This window comes from Lissotriton helveticus, chromosome 8 (genome assembly GCF_964261635.1).
Source record: "Lissotriton helveticus chromosome 8, aLisHel1.1, whole genome shotgun sequence".
Classification (NCBI taxonomy): Eukaryota; Metazoa; Chordata; class Amphibia; order Caudata; family Salamandridae; genus Lissotriton; species Lissotriton helveticus.
The window spans coordinates 68,000,612-68,021,042 of NC_136069.1; the positions used below are offsets into that span (position 1 = coordinate 68,000,612).

Genomic DNA, 20,431 nt, shown 5'->3' on the forward strand with positions numbered 1-20,431 from the left:
TTGCCAGGGCCGGTTTTGGTTCCCAGTCCGGCCCTGAGTGCAATTGTGAAATCCGGAAGCAGAGCAGCATCTGTCCTGCGTTGGAGGAGATACCGAACTCGAGCGTGCCGTTCCCTCTATCAGGGTACCGGTACTCTCCCTGACTAAAGAAAAGTGCCGGTACTGACGGCTAGAAAATGTTGAAGTGCCGGTATCAGTACTTTGCGAGTACTGGCCCATTTAAAGCGCTGCCAGTAAGGGAAAGGGGAAATGAGAGTCCTTTCTGCCACACGATCACTAATCCTGTTTTATTGAATCCAGATTTTACAGACTCACCGCTGTAGTAAAGAATTTAGAACATATTGTTTGCACTGTGTTTCAGATAAATGTCAGGTGCTCGCTGTTGCAAGTGAGGGCTACCTGCATGCAGCCAGCCAGGCCTACACCACTTTAGGCTGCTGCTTGAATAGTTTAATGGCTGCTGCCTTGAGCTCAGCAACTTCCTGCGTATAAAGCAGTAGCGGCTCCTCCGTTGGTGTGTAGGAGCGTCGCCCCACTTAAATTACCCCCAAAGATGAAAAATCAAAAGGCAATTCAGTACCATTTTTTTTTTATACTCCCGCTCTGAACCGAGCGTCAGGATGGGGGCGGAGCCACTGCTTAACAACAACAGCAGGGAGGAGGGTGGGCTGTTTATGCACTTTTCAAAGTGCGCATGTCCCTTTGACCGGCCAGATATGCGCAATTTGAAAACCTCTAACCAAGCTGGCATTACAGTAAATTAAGGACTCCAGGGTGCTGGGGAGTGCCAAGTTACAGCGCTTTACCCAATCAGGGTATTGCTCTCACAGCATGAGAGAAGCGCCAGGATTGGTGCCTGCCCTGCAGCATCCAGCTCCTCAGAAGAGGTCCGGAGTGGAACACGTCCGTCCTGGTAAGTTTTATTTTTAATATTAATACTTGCGCTTGCGCCCCATCTCCCATAAATGCTAGCCGCCACTTGAATAATGCCAAGCACTCTGGGAGAAATGAGCAAGATGGCGCTGCAGCCCAAAGCTGAGCTTCTAGGAGCAGGAGAACACAATCCATATTCTCTTTATGCATTCCATTGTTCTTCCTGCGAGCGAGGAATCTTTTGGGAGTCATGCTCGCAGCTGACAGGCTTGACAAGAACCTGCGTGCTATACAGACTTTAGCACACCTCCCATGTATTAAGGGCATCACTCTTAGCCCACAAAAGCTTAGCTTTGTGATATGCGCTGGACTCGTTACGATTGTCTGGCGAGATTGTCAAGCCCAGTGTACAGCAAAATCAAATGATTTTGACTTGTTTTACCATCCAACCATACTTAACTGTTGTACCTGGAATTTATGACAAGTTTCTATTGACACGATTTAGCGTCGGAATTTTCCACAGAATTGTAAGTTTCCCAAAAATGCACGACTGGGACCGGGAACTGAAATTGATAAAGTTTCGGGTCAATCCACCATTCATGTACTTTTATTCTGTAAATTTTATAGAGATTTAAGAAAGACTTGGATTGTCCCAATTTTAAAAACGCTGGGGATCAGACAGTGCCGCCCGGCGTTTATTGTTTTACAATATCTAGATAAAGTCCACTCGGTCTGGAGAATATCAATGTTTTTTAAAAAGTTGTTCATCCAATGAAAAGGCTTAGTATATGACTATGGATGTTTCTTAGGTCTCCACATATGTATGTTCCTTTTTAATGATTGTATGAACTAACAGCTGTTTTATATCTCGACTTATATCGTGATCTCTTTTAAAACCAATTTTTATTATGTGATATGTGTATATTTTTATCCGCTTTTATGATTGCTTGAATCATAAATCGAATAAAGCAGTGATTGAATTGAATTGATATGCACAACTAAAAGAAGGGCTCTCCACTGCTGCGTAGGAGTGTAACGAAAGTGAGTGGATTATGCGTGCTTGCTGTTTTTGCTACTGGAGATGCTTAAGTTGAGCCGGTGGCTTCAGGGGCTCAGCACCAACACATAACCATCAACACTGGCACTTTTCATTAGCACCAGTTATGCGAACATTAATTTACAGGGAGATTAAGTGATTTGTCCAGAATCACAGGAGGTTGAGCAGATACCAAGACTCCAGGGCCGGACTGGGAACCACAACCGGCCCTGGCAAAGTGCTCGGCCGGCCCCCCCTCCCCACTCGGGGGTGTTGGAGGTGCCGCCGAGCTCTTTACAAGGGGCGGTTTTCGGCTGATTTTTTTATAGGCCGATTTTGCAGCTATGCTGCAAAAATGGCCCTGTAACAAAAACGGCCCCCAGGGGCCTAAAACCGGCTCCCACCCGTGCGGCGCACCGTGGGATTGCCCAGTGCCCCCTAGGGCCAGTTCGGCCCTGCAAGACTCAACCCCGGTTCTTCAGCTCCGAAGTCTACTGCTCTGGCCATTCTGTCACATCCTCTCCCCACTTTCATGGTTAGCAGTTGGTTCTATTTTAGGCGGCGCTAACAGGTGAAATGGGCTGGTGCAAGCTGCCTCCTGACAAGAGCCTGTGCATTTATCTATACAAATTAACCACTGGCTACTGAGGGCAAATATTGCAACACTGCTGCAAAACCGGCCCCAATATCAAAATCATCCCCCCCCACCCTTCTAGCCTCCTGGGGAAATGTCCGATGCCTGGTGCAGCCAGTCAGGCCCTGCTCTCAATGCCAGTCAGGCCCTGCTCTCAATATAGTTGAGGGTGTAATTGGATGAGGGAACATATTGCTCCCATGGAGAAAAAGGAAACATTGCCAAAAAAAGGTCAATTTGCTGCACACATAGGAATAAATCCATGTAGATGTATAGATTTTTGAGGATCAGTTGGCAGGGTTCTAGCGTGACTTTTCATACAAGTTTGAGTGCCCATGAAAGTATGATGGAAATAGATGTTTCCAGCCTCCCGGGGTCAGCCAGTGCTTCACACTTGCACCCCTGTTCCCCAAACTTCCCTTGTCGTGGTCAGGCTCGCTCACTGAGCAGGGCTGGTCCAACAACAGTTCAAGAGCTACTTTGGGTTCCCAGTCTGGCCCTGCATTAGAGTGCTTCCTTCAGATTTGCCCCCTGGACAGGGGTTTATTTTCACCCTGATAGGATTCCATCTCTGACCACAGAGGCCGTGAAAAAGTGTATGAATACTCACAAACTCACATGTTTGTGGGCATTACCCACCCTTGCATGGCATTCTCCCCCTTGAACATCTCTCCCCAGCCTCTGAGCAGATTTACTCCCATGTAATGTTACACTATCCTGGTGTATTTATGTAAATATGTGAATATAGTAATGTTACACTCAGCAACTCTCCACAATAGAGAAAACAAAGTTTTTCTTGTAAAAATCTCACCCACCAGGGTTACCTCTTGGTGGCATGCTTCAGCATCGGGTCCATCCCGATCTGCTGTGGATCGGGCTTTCTGCAACATATGAACTACGTAGGAGCACTTATTGATCTTTATATAATGATAAAGGAGATGTTATAAGTAGGGCAATTGGGGGTAGTGTGGTGCTATGGTGTGGTTTAAAAATATCTGGCTAGAAGGTACGTCGAATTTTTATTCCTGCCTCTGGTCGGTATGGTTAAAAATGGGAGAGTTTTTACGAAACAAGGTTATAATGTACCTTCAATCCTAGAGGTCAGCATGTTTAGAGCCGTGCCCCTATTGGCTCTTCTTCGGGATCACCGGAACCTAGTTCCCTGGTACCATTCCTGTTTGTTTTCTCACTGAAAACCATGCTACTTGCATGGCATATCACAAATGTAACATATATACGTTTACCACCTAATTGGTGTTCCTTATCTGCTTCTCTGTGGAGATGCAAATGGGGAGTTAGAAGTATCAGCCTCAGGCTGCATGTCATTTTTATATATACTCTGAACAACTCTGCGTGAAAAAAAAACATGTGCTGTGTAAATAAAAACATACATATCACGGGTGAGCAGTTCTAGTGTAGTTCTATTGAACTAGATAAATTCCTACAACCATTGGTCATATGATGCAGGATATATCATCATAATGCAGAATCAATGTAGTGGTATGAACAAACAAACAAACAAAGACTCCACATGCATATTAGATGCTTTAATATCGCATGATGGTTCCTCCAGGGAGAGGGTGGCCTGCTGTCACACTCTGCGGGAAAAGGTAAGAGATTGGTTTTAGGTTTTAAGGAGTCTGCCTAGGGATATTAAAGCCGAGATCTTCTAGTGGATCCATTTGGATCTATGATACCCACCTATGACAATGTTAAACCAGCCGTGTTCTTTTTATGTGATGACGGTACCTTCGGCCCGACATTGTTGTCGGGAAAGGATTGGAGCAATATCTGCTTCTCAACAGAGGATCGAGCAGCAGCCGCTGCCATGTAGTTCGTAGGTTGCAGCACGTCCCAATCTGCAGCGGATTGAGATGGACCCGATGATGAAGCATGACACCAAGAGGTAACCCTGGTGGGTGAGGGTTTTACAATAAAAGCTCATATTTTTTAACTGTGGAGAGTAACTGAGTGTAACGTTCCTTGTTTGGCATAATAATAATTGGTTGAGGAGGACGAACCTCTATTTCCTTCCTCCCCCGCCTTTTCGGATACGAATATGTGAATATAGCAATGTAAATCCATGTGTTGTGAATTGCAGTCGTGATCTGCACTTCAAAACTAGACCAGTCTGGGGCTTAAGTTGAGCTTTGTAACTCAACTCTGTAGGCCTTTATATTCATGCTTTAGTAATTCGACCCACAAATAAAGTGAGACCTTAAATCTTTAGGATTTTCTATACAAGTTACTGTGGGCTATGAAAATACCATGTGGAGTCAGAACAAATGATTGATTAGGGGTCGCAACCATGGGAGTCAATACAGTGGCAGCTCGTCCTTACAGACATTGGTTGGCGCTCCGCTGGTTTTGTTTTTAAGTCACTTTTTATTGCACTAATAGTGAATAATGTTACATTAGTGACTTCTAGTGTAATAACACATGGAGCACAATTAGGTGGAACATGACCTTTCCTGGGATCTGAAGTGAGTAACAAAATGCTTTTAAATGTCTATTACGTGTATGCTCACCGGCGAGAGTGTGTTTATGTGAAACAGAGAGTTTGTAAGTGTGAGTGAAAGTGGAGATCAAAAGACATGTGATTTCCCTTCCGCTACCCTTTGCATTTTGGTGAACTGACGTTCATGGTCGCCACCTCTGTAAAACAAGGTGGGTGTTTCCAGTGGCTCCTATAACCCATGTTCTATCTTACAGCTGCATTACCAAGTACTGTCTTTGTGCTGGAGCCTTGACCTGCCAGTGCAAAGCCGTAGTAACACATAAACCAACCAACATTGGAAAAAGCCAATTGGTATGGACCTTGTTGAAAGCCACTTTGCTTTGTCATTTCTTTTTTAATGTTTTTGGAAAAGCGTATGTTTTTGTAAAGCCTTACGACACAATTTTTTTTTTAAATGCCTGCCTGTGCGTGCCCACCTATGTGGAGGGTGGCTGTCTTCGAATGTTTTTGTAATAATATTTTACAAAAACATTGAAGTATAGCTACTGTTGTGTGCACCTGTGTGCTTCCACCAGAGAGTGCGTCACTTCTTCTTCTGTTGGATACATCTAACCTCAGATTCCACTCCTTCGAATAGATATCAAAGCAGTACCTCCCAAAGGTGGAGGGACTGTGAAGTGGATTCAGACCAGAACTGAGTGTGTGAAGTGTCCTTCCCGCTGGACTTGGCTGTCAAGGCAGTAGTGCTTTGTGAACATAGGCTCAGATACCACATCACAGCATGGTAGATCTCAAGGACATGCCTCAAAAAATTATAAGTACATCATTTCAACCGACATTCCTGGATATTGAACATATTCATTATACACATTTATTAGAAAATATTTCACATGATTAATCTGAAGCAAAATATAAATCCATTCATAAATATTCAGAATACAACTCTGTGATTCATGAAAGTAAAAGAATATTAATCAAATCAAAACAACCCAATGCATTTCGGGTTCTACTGAACCCTTTTTCAAGGGTTAATTTTAAGCTTTTTCTGTTCTGATTCTCCGGGCTGGTTCAGATGCCGAATCTACAACAAAAATGCACAGTATACACATTTCAAAATATTGCATGCGTGTCACATATTGAGTAATTTATACAACTATAACCTTAGGGTTTTGCATTCACCTGTAGCACCATAGTCTCCGTGAAAAAGGAAATGAAAAAAGTCCAACGAACCCAAGCAGGTTTCTATATGAGTCCATGCATGCCATAATCGGAACATATTGTACAAATGAAAAGATGAAAAAGAGCAAACACATAGCCCACCGTGAGTGATTCAAAAAGGTGTTTGAAAGAGTCCACTATAAATCACACATGTAACATGTAGCCATTATCGTGCTCAAAGAATCAACTATTGTGTGCTTAACTAGCGAATACCTTAGTGCCTCTGCTACAATAGCTCGAAGAATAAATGGTCCAAATCAGGAATAACACGAGCCTGTATGTGATACATTGAACCTAATAGTGAATACATGTTTAATATACCTAGGTTCTTGAAGTGAAAAATAAAAAGAAATGCGCCTACCAACACAGTAAAAAGCCGAATTCCAACTGATATGTTGCCAGGTACCCTTAAATGGACTTCGTGTGTCACCAACTGTTCAAAAATAACAAAAAACCTAATGTAACAACTATGTGGTTTAAGCTTAAAACGTGAATTACACCTAAAATAAAACCTTTCTTACCGCAAACTGCACATTTGGAGCCCCATATAGTTTTTCCGTGTTAATTCACAAAGTTCCGGTTTCTCCACGTTAATACCTTAAACAAAAACGAGGTTGCCATCAAAAACTATTCGTGTTGGGCAAATTACCTCACGCTGCCGAGAAACACAGATTATGCCGTCCCCTACCTTCGTAACAAAGTTTTGGCCAGTAGTCAAATCACGGCGTCCACATTAACACACAGCAAACGACCCGGCGGGTCTATCCACTTCTTAACATCCCGTAACCCGGAAATAAACATAGAAAGTGGACTCGGGGTTAGAAAACGACCCAATCCAACATGGCGTTTCAACTCGAGCTCCTGATCACGGTTCTAGACTACCCTCCTACTATACAATTTCAAGTGCTTATGAATAAAAACTGGGGAGGTAAATAAACGGTTCAAAAAGCGATAATAAATATGTGAAAGAAAAGAATATAGATGTAATGTGATGTAAGAATAGAATGGTGAAAAAAGTGATACTTCAACATAGTGCAACCTGAAAATGCAAAATGTCCTGTACAGTCTATGTAAATTACAAGAAACACAACAGTTCGTAATGGTCATTAAGGCCCCCCGGGATAATGGTCCCCAACTTTTTTATCCATTCTGTCTCTTTCCGAGCTAATGTTGTATGAATGTCCATGCCAGATCGTGGTGTAATGTGCTCTAGGATGGTAAATCGTAATTGGGGGATTGTGTGTGTGGCATTAACCCAATGTGCAGATAGTGATGAATTCATGTTTTTGTTCCTAATGCGGCTTTTATGTTCTATAATCCTTGTTTTTATTTTTCGACTGGTTCTGCCAATATAGACTAAGCGGCAAGGACATTTGATTGCATAAATCACATTCTCTGTTGTACAATCAGATGTATGGTTTAAGGGAATCCCTTTCCCTGTCTTGGGATGTTGAAACTCTTTTCCTGTGATGACATTTCCACACTGGCCACAGTTGTGGCATTTTCTCATGCCTTTGAATGTTGTCGTGCACTGCTGTGTTCCCGATCTTTTTAAAAGTTCTCGTAAGTTCTGGGCTCGGGTATGCGCAAATAATGGTGGTTGGTTGAAAATGGTCTCAAAGTCAGGTTCATTTTCTATCAATTCCCATCTCTTACGTATTATAGATTTTATTTTTGGAGCCTGAGCAGAGTGTTTCAGAACATACACTTCTCTTTTGACTGAGGATTTAATCTGTTTTTTTAGAAGATCATCCCTTTCCCTAGTGGATACCGTTGTTTTGGCCTTGTTAAGTATAGATTCAGGATAACCTCTATTCTGATATTGCTTGATTTGATGTTCAATCTCTTTTTCACATACTCTGTTGTCTGACGTTATTCTTTTAATCCTCATTAGTTGTGAAACTGGTAAATGTTGTTTTAAAGTTAAGGGGTGGGCACTTGAGAAGTGCAACGCACTGTTGACATCCGTGGGTTTTCGGTACACTTTTGTTTCAAGACCTGCATCTGTCTTCAGAATTTCAATATCCAAAAAGTGTATCCTATGTGTGTCAATCTCTGATGTAAATTGAATTCTGTTGTTATGTGTGTTGAGTTCAATCAAACACTTCTCCAGTTGATGTTTCGATCCATTCCAAATTACAAGGATATCATCAATATATCGCATGAATAGGAGTGTATATTCTTTCCATACAGGGTGACTCAATATGAACTGATTCTCAAAGAAAGCCATATATGTATTAGCATATGCAGGTGCCCCCGGAAATCCCATTGAGGTACCTGTCCTCTGCACATAAAATTTATCCTTCCATATAGTCTCCACTCTGTTGCCTCTAATCCTTCTCCATGGGAGATGGGAGTCATCAATGAAAAAGAACGGCAATTTTTGTACAACCAACATCCTCAGATTCCGTTGATATACATGTTACCCAAAGTTCACAAGAACAGAGAGAATCCACCTTTTCGCCCAATTGTAGCCGGATGCGGGTCAATACATGAAGCTTTAGGATACTTCATTGATTATCACCTACAACCACTCGTACAGACGTGGTGGACCTATGTAAAGGACACTACAGATTGCTTGAAAAAACTTGAAACAATACGAGAGAATTTTCATGAGGACATATTATTGTGTACTATTGACGTAGTGGCGTTGTACACGTCCATTGCCCATGGGGAAGGATTAGAGGCAACAGAGTGGAGACTATTGAATTCACAGCTCTCAAGAGATAAGAGTGTGTTCCTACTTGAACTTCTACATTTCGCACTTTACCACAGCTACTTTAAGTGGTAGGATACATTTTATGTGCAGAGGACAGGTACCTCAATGGGATTTCCGGGGGCACCTGCATATGCTAATACATATATGGCTTTCTTTGAGAATCAGTTCATATTGAGTCACCCTGTATGGAAAGAACATACAATCCTATTCATGCGATATATTGATGATATCCTTGTAATTTGGAATGGATCGAAACATCAACTGGAGAAGTGTTTGATTGAACTCAACACACATAACAACAGAATTCAATTTACATCAGAGATTGACACACATAGGATACACTTTTTGGATATTGAAATTCTGAAGACAGATGCAGGTCTTGAAACAAAAGTGTACCGAAAACCCACGGATGTCAACAGTGCGTTGCACTTCTCAAGTGCCCACCCCTTAACTTTAAAACAACATTTACCAGTTTCACAACTAATGAGGATTAAAAGAATAACGTCAGACAACAGAGTATGTGAAAAAGAGATTGAACATCAAATCAAGCAATATCAGAATAGAGGTTATCCTGAATCTATACTTAACAAGGCCAAAACAACGGTATCCACTAGGGAAAGGGATGATCTTCTAAAAAAACAGATTAAATTCTCAGTCAAAAGAGAAGTGTATGTTCTGAAACACTCTGCTCAGGCTCCAAAAATAAAATCTATAATACGTAAGAGATGGGAATTGATAGAAAATGAACCTGACTTTGAGACCATTTTCAACCAACCACCATTATTTGCGCATACCCGAGCCCAGAACTTACGAGAACTTTTAAAAAGATCGGGAACACAGCAGTGCACGACAACATTCAAAGGCATGAGAAAATGCCACAACTGTGGCCAGTGTGGAAATGTCATCACAGGAAAAGAGTTTCAACATCCCAAGACAGGGAAAGGGATTCCCTTAAACCATACATCTGATTGTACAACAGAGAATGTGATTTATGCAATCAAATGTCCTTGCGGCTTAGTCTATATTGGCAGAACCAGTCGAAAAAGAAAAACAAGGATTATAGAACATAAAAGCAGCATTAGGAACAAAAACATGAATTCATCACTATCTGCACATTGGGTTAATGCCACACACACAATCCCCCAATTACGATTTACCATCCTAGAGCACATTACACCACGATCTGGCATGGACATTCATACAACATTAGCTCGGAAAGAGACAGAATGGATAAAAAAGTTGGGGACCATTATCCCGGGGGGCCTTAATGACCATTACGAACTGTTGTGTTTCTTGTAATTTACATAGACTGTACAGGACATTTTGCATTTTCAGGTTGCACTATGTTGAAGTATCACTTTTTTCACCATTCTATTCTTACATCACATTACATCTATATTCTTTTCTTTCACATATTTATTATCGCTTTTTGAACCGTTTATTTACCTCCCCAGTTTTCTATTCATAAGCACTTGAAATTGTATAGTAGGAGGGTAGTCTAGAACCGTGATCAGGAGCTTGAGTTGAAACGCCATGTTGGATCGGGTCGTTTTCCAACCCCGAGTCCACTTTCTATGTTTATTTCCGGGTTACGGGATGTTAAGAAGTGGATAGACCCGCCGGGTCGTTTGCTGTGTGTTAATGTGGACGCCGTGATTTGACTACTGGCCAAAACTTTGTTACGAAGGTAGGGGACGGCATAATCTGTGTTTCTCGGCAGAGTGAGGTAATTTGCCCAACACGAATAGTTTTTGATGGCAACCTCGTTTTTGTTTAAGGTATTAACGTGGAGAAACCGGAACTTTGTGAATTAACACGGAAAAACTATATGGGGCTCCAAATGTGCAGTTTGCGGTAAGAAAGGTTTTATTTTAGGTGTAATTCACGTTTTAAGCTTAAACCACATAGTTGTTACATTAGGTTTTTTGTTATTTTTGAACAGTTGGTGACACACGAAGTCCATTTAAGGGTACCTGGCAACATATCAGTTGGAATTCGGCTTTTTACTGTGTTGGTAGGCGCATTTCTTTTTATTTTTCACTTCAAGAACCTAGGTATATTAAACATGTATTCACTATTAGGTTCAATGTATCACATACAGGCTCGTGTTATTCCTGATTTGGACCATTTATTCTTCGAGCTATTGTAGCAGAGGCACTAAGGTATTCGCTAGTTAAGCACACAATAATTGATTCTTTGAGCACGATAATGGCTACATGTTACACGTGTGATTTATAGTGGACTCTTTCAAACACCTTTTTGAATCACTCACGGTGGGCTATGTGTTTGCTCTTTTTCATCTTTTCATTTGTACAATATGTTCCGATTATGACATGCATGGACTCATATAGAAACCTGCTTGGGTTCGTTGGACTTTTTTCATTTCCTTTTTCACGGAGACTATGGTGCTACAGGTGAATGCAAAACCCTAAGGTTATAGTTGTATAAATTACTCAATATGTGACACGCATGCAATATTTTGAAATGTGTATACTGTGCATTTTTGTTGTAGATTCGGCATCTGAACCAGCCCGGAGAATCAGAACAGAAAAAGCTTAAAATTAACCCTTGAAAAAGGGTTCAGTAGAACCCGAAATGCATTGGGTTGTTTTGATTTGATTAATATTCTTTTACTTTCATGAATCACAGAGTTGTATTCTGAATATTTATGAATGGATTTATATTTTGCTTCAGATTATTCATGTGAAATATTTTCTAATAAATGTGTATAATGAATATGTTCAATATCCAGGAATGTCGGTTGAAATGATGTACTTATAATTTTTTGAGGCATGTTTGCCTGATAGCTGTGCGTAGCATAGTCCTTGTTTTCAAGTACTCTATTTACACATTATACCTAGGAAGGGTGGTACCCCCTCCCAATGCTTCGCACGCATACACTTGGATAAACTTCAGTTATAAGTTTGATTATACTGATTATATTTAGGTGTGCAGATCCACCTCTTTTTCAGATCTCAAGGACAGGCAGCCTTAGTGCCAAAGCAGTAGCAGCGACCTTGGTCCTGGTACAAGGAGTTCTTAGACCTTCCGGGACTGCTGCTTGGCGGGTGCGTAACACATGTAGAAGCAGAGAACTATCCAACTCATAGGAGCCCCCTCAATTCTTCGCCCCACATAGCTGTACAAAAAGTACATTGTCCCATCGTATGTAGAATACTCCTTTATAGCAAGAATAGGATGGTGATTGAGAGGACCAGAAATGTCAGACATTGTTAGCAAACCCCAGTTAGAATTGCCTTTCATCGTGGGTTATGGTCATTGATGGACTTACGACGGGCAGGAAATTATGGCAAAGATCCTTAATCGAAACGCTGTGCTATGTAGTTAGTATTGCCGATTCGCGACTGTGTTAGACATTTTGTGTGTTTTATCACACACTTCCTCCTTTGTATCTCCTCACAAAACCTTTGCCATGTTGACCTTCTTAACAAATGTGAATTCTGGGAGGGGTTTTTTGGAATCCTGGGAGCCCACGATGGCGGCCTCATAAAATCACCCCGACCTGAGGTCTGGTATCCTCCCTATATCCCTGTGGTGCTGCACCATCTGTTCAGAGGCTGGCCCCGGGACACTGATTGGATGCATAATTACCCACTCGGTGTGGATCTGGTGTCTGGTTGGTGACCAGCGCAGCCGGTGCTCTTACTATCCTGGAGCTGACAACATGGCGTACAGGGGAAGCCTGTCCGGGGAACGGGTGTCCCACTGAGACTGGAGGTGGTGAGGAGTGAAGGCCTCTGTCAGCGCCCGACCGTATTACCCTCATTGTCAGATGAGGTGGAGGGCATACACTCGGCGGCAACAGTGTAGGGGTCAGTGGCTGTTCTACACCTGCCAGGCCTGCACACGACTGTTAGAGTGTTTGACCCCTCAGCACGGTGGCCTGTGAGAGAAGCGGCTGCGCAGACTGGGTAACTGAGGCCCGTATGCAGCGGTGTGCCTGCTAGAGGAAGGCCCAAGGGACGTGACCGGGATTAGGGATTGGGACCCTTCCTTAATACCTGGTAACCCATTTTGTAGCTGCCGACTGGGAATGTCATCCGCTGCTGCCCTTAATCTGCCGGGCGCTACTGGGGTTATTGGCGCACTTGCTCCTCCTTGCATGTGGCCCATGGACACGGTGTGTGGGGTAGCGGTGCTTCCTGGGGGTCGGGGCTTGTGTGGCCCAGGCGCGTTGGGAATTCCTTCTGGAGGAGAGTGGGCGATAGCGGGATCGGAGACTTCTCCTCCCCCTGCCTTTGGAGGCCCTCCTTCGTCTACTCCAGTTGGAAAATGCTGGGTGAAGTGATGTGATGCTTGGGCCCCTATGTTGCCTTTAAAGAGGCAATCTGGGGCGCCCTGCTTCTGCACTGTTGGTACTGCTGCCTTGAAAGGATTTGGCATGGACTCAGGCCCGCTGGACACTGAAGCTCCTTGACTGCCCTGCCCCACAGCGGACTTGTAGCTGAGGTGAGATGGGGCCCACGGGGGGTAGGTTGTGGGCCCCTGTTGCATCTGCCTGAGGATGGGTTGGGGGTGCACAGTTGGCCCTTCGCTCCCCCGGCAAGTGACTGTAGTTAACACCGTTACCAAAGGAATCTCTTAAGCATTTTGCTTAGCTCCCGCTGTTGGTTGACTGCCCATCAGGGAGCACATGAACAGACTTAAATTAAGTCCATGTGAAGCCAACAACATTACCTATATATTACCTGCTTCGCATCCCCACATTCAGAGCAACAGCTCTAGCCAGGCTTGGCTGCACCTGCGCGGTTACAATGGGGTGTACCAAAGCCAAGACTGTGGCTCCTCCACCCCGCATCCACACCCACTCCTCGCCATCCAAGGGCTCCCAACTCACTCTTTTCACAGGGCAGTGTATCGCCGACCTTTTCTGTGAACAAATTAGATGTAATACTTCAGGAGATTCGGGAGTCTCGGGTGGCCATTGCACAACAGTTGGGGGTGATCAAAACGGATATCAGCCTTCTGAAGGACAACCACCGTAAGTTAACGGAACAAGTCAAAGCTAATGAATCGATGCTTGCCACCTTGGATGCACAGATTCAACAGCTGAGCCAACAACTGGAGCATCTCCAGACGCATGCCGAGGATGCTGAGGGAAGGTCCCGCCATAATAATATAAGTATCATGGGGTTTCCAGAGTGGAAGGAGGGGCCCCGTGTGACACAATACATAAGGGATTGGATGAGGAGGGAGGTGACTCCTACTGGTCTCTCTGACCTGTTCACTGTGGAGAGAGCACTCTGGGTCCCCTCCAGGGAGCCCATTCCTGGTGCACATGCATGGCCTATCGTACCTAAAATCCTCAACTTCAGAGACCTTGACATGCTACTGCAAGTGGTTTGAGAAGTCAATGCTTCAAGGATTTCCATGTTTCCAGACTACACAATGGCTGTACAGCGCAAACATTCTTCCTTCCAGGAAGTAAAAAGTGATTTTCGCACAACCTGCATCCCCTATGCCCTTCTATTTCTGGCCAAACTCAAAATACTTCAGGACCAACAGTCCCATTTCTTTGATACCCTCGAGGGTGCTTGAGAATGGCTGGAACAAGATTTTCCGGATACTGCTGAACGTGGCCCCCGGGCTGCAGCACCACCAAGATCACCTCGTGCCCCTGAGAATATGCGATGTTACATCGCATGTGGGTCAACGCATGCGATTACAACGCGCTTGTTACAAGGACCGCATTGTTACAACGCATACCATAACATCGCAAGTCATTTCTACGACCTGAGATGTAATGGGCAACAGTGGGGAAGGTGTTGGAATAGTAAATGATACTATTCCTTAGTTTAGAGTGCCCCCTACAGCAAGTCGTAGAGACGACTTGCGTTGTAATGGTTAACGTTGTAACGGCCGTGTTATAATCACATGCGTTATACCGCATGCGATGTAAACGCTGTTTCCTGCCCCTCAGAGACCTAGGAGGGGACTCATGACAAAAGACAGTAGGGGGAGTGCCTTCTCTGCATCAGGCCCAGGAGAGCCAAAAGGAGGTACTCTGCTCAGCATCGGCGCTGAGATCCACCCAGCCGCCCATCAGTTCTAGCTCCTTACAGAACAATGCTTCAGATTCAGACTCAACTGGAAGCGTGGCACTGTTTCCCTCAAAAACCCCACAGCTGAGCAATGATCTTTTGTGCTGAACGCTGGGGGGTACCACTTCCATAAATGTGCCCCCCCAACCCCAACTACTGGTGTTGTCGTGGTGGGACTCCTTTGAAGCACTCCGTCGGTACCAGAGGCGTTGACACACAGGGACACTGCCTACACTATGTTTGACTCCTCCCCTGGTACTGTGTGACATACTACGTCATGTTTGTGCCTCCAGATCAATACTTGAGTTTTACCTGCAGAGTTGCACCTGATTGCCGCAATTGTTTGGGTCCTGGGTCCGGTTGGCTTGGGATCTTCCGTATACGCTCTAAGCCCACCTAATCCCCTTAGTGGGGTTGAGGCTCCTGCACCTCTGGTAAATGCTCATGCTTTTTCACAGTTTATACTGTTCTCGTTTGTTTTCAGGTTTGGTTGGACGATGAAGAATCGCTGGACCGAGTATTGTGGGAATGTTTTTACTGTTTGGGGTGGTCATTACTTGAACTGGGGGGTGGGGGCGTCTGGTCTGCTACCGGGTAGTGTATTTACTATGTTCTTGTTCATGTCCTTCATGTCAACAGTGACCAAAGAGCATAACCTTATTACTTGGAATGTGCGGGGTATAGTATTGATCCATAAGAGGCATAGAATACTTGCTCAGTTGCACAGATTCTGCACACAGGAAACTCACCTGGTTTTCTCCGAAGCTCCCAAACTTAGTAAAAGATGGAAAGGGCAATTTTTCCACACCTCCTACTCTGCATTCTATAGGGGTGTTTGGTGGCTGGGGTTCCAGTCGGGGTACTTGAATTCAAGATCGATGCCCAAAGTGGCTATGTCTTACCAAGGGAAATGCTGGACGGGGAGCAGATAGTCTTAGGCTATATATATGCACCTAACACGGACTAAGCTAAATTCCCAGCCCACTTGTCTACCACATTAGCAGATTGGTCCCAATGCCCCAGGCTTCTAGGAGGGGACTTTAATGCTGTTCTGGACACTGATTTGGATCGCTCACACACACCTCACCATGGTACAAGTACAGTTCATCATGCCAAAGAGTGGCGCCTCTGGGTGGAAGGATGGGGTCTGTCAGATGTATGGCAGGATTATAATGCAGGCCTACGTGAATACTCCTTTTACTTGTGCCCTCACGCTCTACAGTCCCGTCTGGATAGGTTCCTGTATACACAACACCTGCACCCCTCCATTGCACACATGAAGTAGCTTGGCAGACCTATATCAGACCATGACCCTCTGGAAATCACACTCAGTCGGGTCCCTGCTCCCATACCAATTTGGAGCTTACAGCCACGACTATTGGATGAAACAGTGTTTAGAGATACACTGGCTACAACCATCACTACATATTTTGCAGAGGATGGGGCACGGCTTCCTCACTGTCAATGGAGTGGGACGCTTTCAAGGTGGTAGTGCATGGCAACTCACCTGGCGCAGTGGTGGGGGCTAGACATAAGGTCACTAGGCACCTTGTGAACCTGGAGGATAGGCTGAACCCCTTGGAAATGGCAGCACTTGAGAGCGGGGAAAAGGCTGCTGAGTTGTGCGAGGCCAGATTCGCATACGCTGAGCTATTAGAGCAGGTGCGTCTGATAGACCAGAAGGCCTATACCCAAAGGACTCACACAGAAGCTGACAGATCAGGCACCATACTGGCGCGCTTAATTGGACTTGACCCATCCCCTAGACCCATCTTGTCGCTTGCTACACCCACACAGGGATTGGTGACAACGAATACTGAGATTAATACAGCGTTCCGTGAGTATTATGCGGAATTATACACAGCGCCGTCATCCACTGACCCAGAAGAGCTCTCAGGCTTTTTGCATCGAGCGATACTGCCTTCAGTGCCAGCCACAGATAGAGAGGAACTGGATGCTCCTAGCACGTTCAATGAGATTCGTGGGGAGGTCAAGGACTTGGCTCATAACAAAATGCTGGGCTCAGATGACCTCCCAATAGAGTTCTATTCCACCTTTGCCAAACAATTGGTGCCACAACTTGAAAAACTTTATGATGCATCTCTTGTGGAGGGAGCATTAACCCTTTCCACCAGGGAGATTCTGGTGACGCCCCTTTTAAAATTTGATAAGCCACCTACTGAATTGACCCCGTACAGGCCACTATCAATCCTTAATGCCGAATATAAAATTCTCAGTAAAATTCCGGTCCACTGATTGCTCCCACTCTTCTCACGCTTGATACACACAGATCAAAGTGGCTTCGTAACCCGCCGCAACCCCTTCCTGAATATATGGTGCCTTTTTAGAGATAATGGATGCCGCCCGTAGTCATTACCCGTATGCCGACTGCCTCTCCACTTTCACCATTCTTACCGCGGCTTCAGCTGAAGCCCAGCTGCTGCCTTTCACCCTCTCTCAATGCCCACTAATTCCTCCTTGTATTGAGGGCAGATCAGGCAAACAAAACATATCTGGTTCATTGCTTCATACCAGTCCACATATTGCAAAATGTTTGTGAAGAATGGGGCAACCCAGTGACTTTTGCAACCTAGTGTTTCATGTTCCTTGGTGGCTATATCCACAATATAATTTAAAACGAACACGGCATACACTATGCCGTGGTTGTGAAATGGACCTTTGACTTTAAAGTGGTGCCCCAGCTTCAGATTTTCATTTGTAAAGGTCAAATGTAAAGTATTGGAGGAGTCACGCAATGAATGGTTTTTTTTTTTACTTTTTGTGAATTAAAATATTTCAAACAACCATTTTATATCAATATTCCAACATTATTATGTAAAGAAATCAAAGCTCAGTTGTTTCAAAGTCATTTTCCAAATCAAATGTTAGGCTTGAGCTAGATGTCTATCACGTATTGTCCCATGAAATATGAAAATGCTCTTCTTTTGCCTAAAATACCAAACCTGCATCACAAAACACCTGCATGCTCTTTCAGTCACAACCATGTTGGGCGTTTCCACCACATCAAGGATACAGTAATCAATGTACACACAATGTAGTGTATATGATTTGCTACTAAAGCTCCTTGGTGGTCCAGTGCCTAAGACTTTCCCAGTGGGGCATCTCCATGGCTGCAAATGCTTTGTCACAGACGACTGTCAGTCATGTGGATAAAGCGCATCAAAAGGCTGAACACACCTTCGTTTGGTGCCATTGAGAAAGGTGAATGATGAGGAAGACGTTTATTTTACGGTCGTATGAGATTTCATCGTTTACGGTCGTATGAGATTTAATCGAGCAGCAGTTATATGAAATACCATTACAGAGAAACCATTTCATCTACACTGTTTAATGGAAATTTGCAGGATGAATGGCACCAACCATATCGTAGAATGTATTTTTCTCTGAAATTGGCTTTTTCATGATTATTTTGTAAAGTGTTAATGCAATTTTGCGGGTCTTTATTTCAGAAACATTTTGTAAGTATTTATTTCAGTGCTTTAGTTGAGGGGACATTACTCTGGATTGATATATTTTACATTGACAAACAATCACTCCAGATGCTTTTAAATCGCTGAGCTCTCTAAACACCATCCATCCTTGTCCCCTAAAAACCAACCACCACACCTAAACAAATCCCATCCCTGATCCTTAACCTTCACCCATCACTGAACTATAAAAGTTATTTTACCCCTAAATTGCACCCATGTCTGAAACCTAAAAACTCCTTTGCAACTCCTAAACTTCACCCATTTCTGAACCCTAACACCCCTTTCTATGCCTAAGCCCCACCTATGCCTGAACCCTTAAAACCCCTCACCACTCCTAAACTCCATCCATCCCTGAGTTACAAAAACCTTCACATCTCTAAATGACCCCAAAACCCTCATCACCCCTAAATTCTACCCATCCCTGATGCCTAAAATCCCTTTCTACCCCTAAACTCCACCCATGCTTGCACTCTAAAAAGCCCTCATCATCCCTAAAGTTCATCCATCCCTGAACCGTAAAACCTCATTCCTCCTTCTAAACTCTACCCATCCTTGAACATTTAAATCCCCAACCCTAAATTCCACCCATTCCTAAACCATAAAACTCGTTTTTTCTGCCCATACACTTCTCCCATCCCTGAACCCTGATCCCCTTCACCAGCCATAAACTCCACCCAATCCTGAACCCTAAAAACCCTTCATCACCCTTAAACTCTTCCCATCCCAAACCTTAAAAACACATTACCAATTATGAACCCTCTAAACTCGCTAACATCTCTACACTTTACTCATCCCTGAACCCTAAAAACCATCACCACCCCCAAACTCCACTCATCCAGGAACCCTAAAAAAAAACACAGCGACTAAACTCCACTCATTTATGATCCCTAAAAACGACCCATGACCCATAAACTCCACCCATCATTGAACCCTACAAAACCTTTGTCTCTTCCAAAGATCACCAATCCCTGAACCCCAAAAAAACTCACTTGACCGAATTGTGCGATTTTTCCTTTAAATTATCTTTTCTTTATAATGTTTAATGTAACTTTAGATTTTCTGTATTTCCGTTAATGTATCTTTCCTTGAAATTGTTTTCAATGATTTGGTTTCCTCCAAAGTGGTTGGTCAATTTTAGTTTTTCCATTAATTCACACACATCAGTAATTTCAGGTAATTTTCTTCCTCATCGTTGTGTACTTTGCTCACAGACATTCAGCAATGAGAAATGTAAATAACTATTAAGCCAAACTGTGTGAAAACTGGCCAACCGAAAAAGAGAAGGCAGATCAGACATATGAAAATTCCAACATAAATCATGAAGTTGCCAAGTACAGCACCTACCTTCCCCTCGTCTCTTGGTGTATCACTTAAATGTACAACTGGACCCGGGTGCGTCTTTGTAGATCTGCGAAACAATCAAATTCAAAACAGGGTCAGTTTTCAGAAATCAGAAAGGGACTTGCTTCTCTTCATACGGTGGCAAATCGTCTCATCCTGCCCCTGGATTCTTGGATTCTATAAAAGTATTTACATTTTTGAAGCTATTAGCACAAGATTGGTTTCTGTGTGTGACAATATTACCTGAATATTTATTTATTTATTTATTTATATATTTATAAAGTGCGACATTCATCCCTTAGGGATATCACGGCGCTAGGTGTAGCAGAGAAGTGGTGAAACATGTTGTGATTAATGGGGGAAGCGGCAGACAGTGGGGTTAGGGAAATCGATATGTTTTCAGTTTCTTCCTGAACGTCATGAATTTGTCGGCTAGTCGTAACTCCAGCGGAAGCTCATTCCAATGCAGTGCGAAAAGGTGCGAAAAGGAGCGTCCACCTGTCCGGCTCCTACTGATTCTTTTGGTCTCAGATAATGCTAAAGAGCGTGACCGTAGGCATCTGGTTGGGGTATAGAATTTGATTCTGTTCTGGAGAATC

General features: G+C 43.8%; 1 protein-coding gene across 1 annotated transcript in view; it reads right to left on the reverse strand.

The window, feature by feature from the left end:
• STXBP5L (syntaxin binding protein 5L) overlaps positions 1-20,431 on the reverse strand; it is a 1,741,945-nt gene that overhangs the window by 1,024,247 nt on the left and 697,267 nt on the right. The window contains exon 6 of the mRNA XM_078656640.1: positions 19,836-19,899. Coding sequence (XP_078512766.1) covers positions 19,836-19,899 — 64 coding nt within the window. The remainder of the gene's footprint in view (positions 1-19,835; positions 19,900-20,431) is intronic.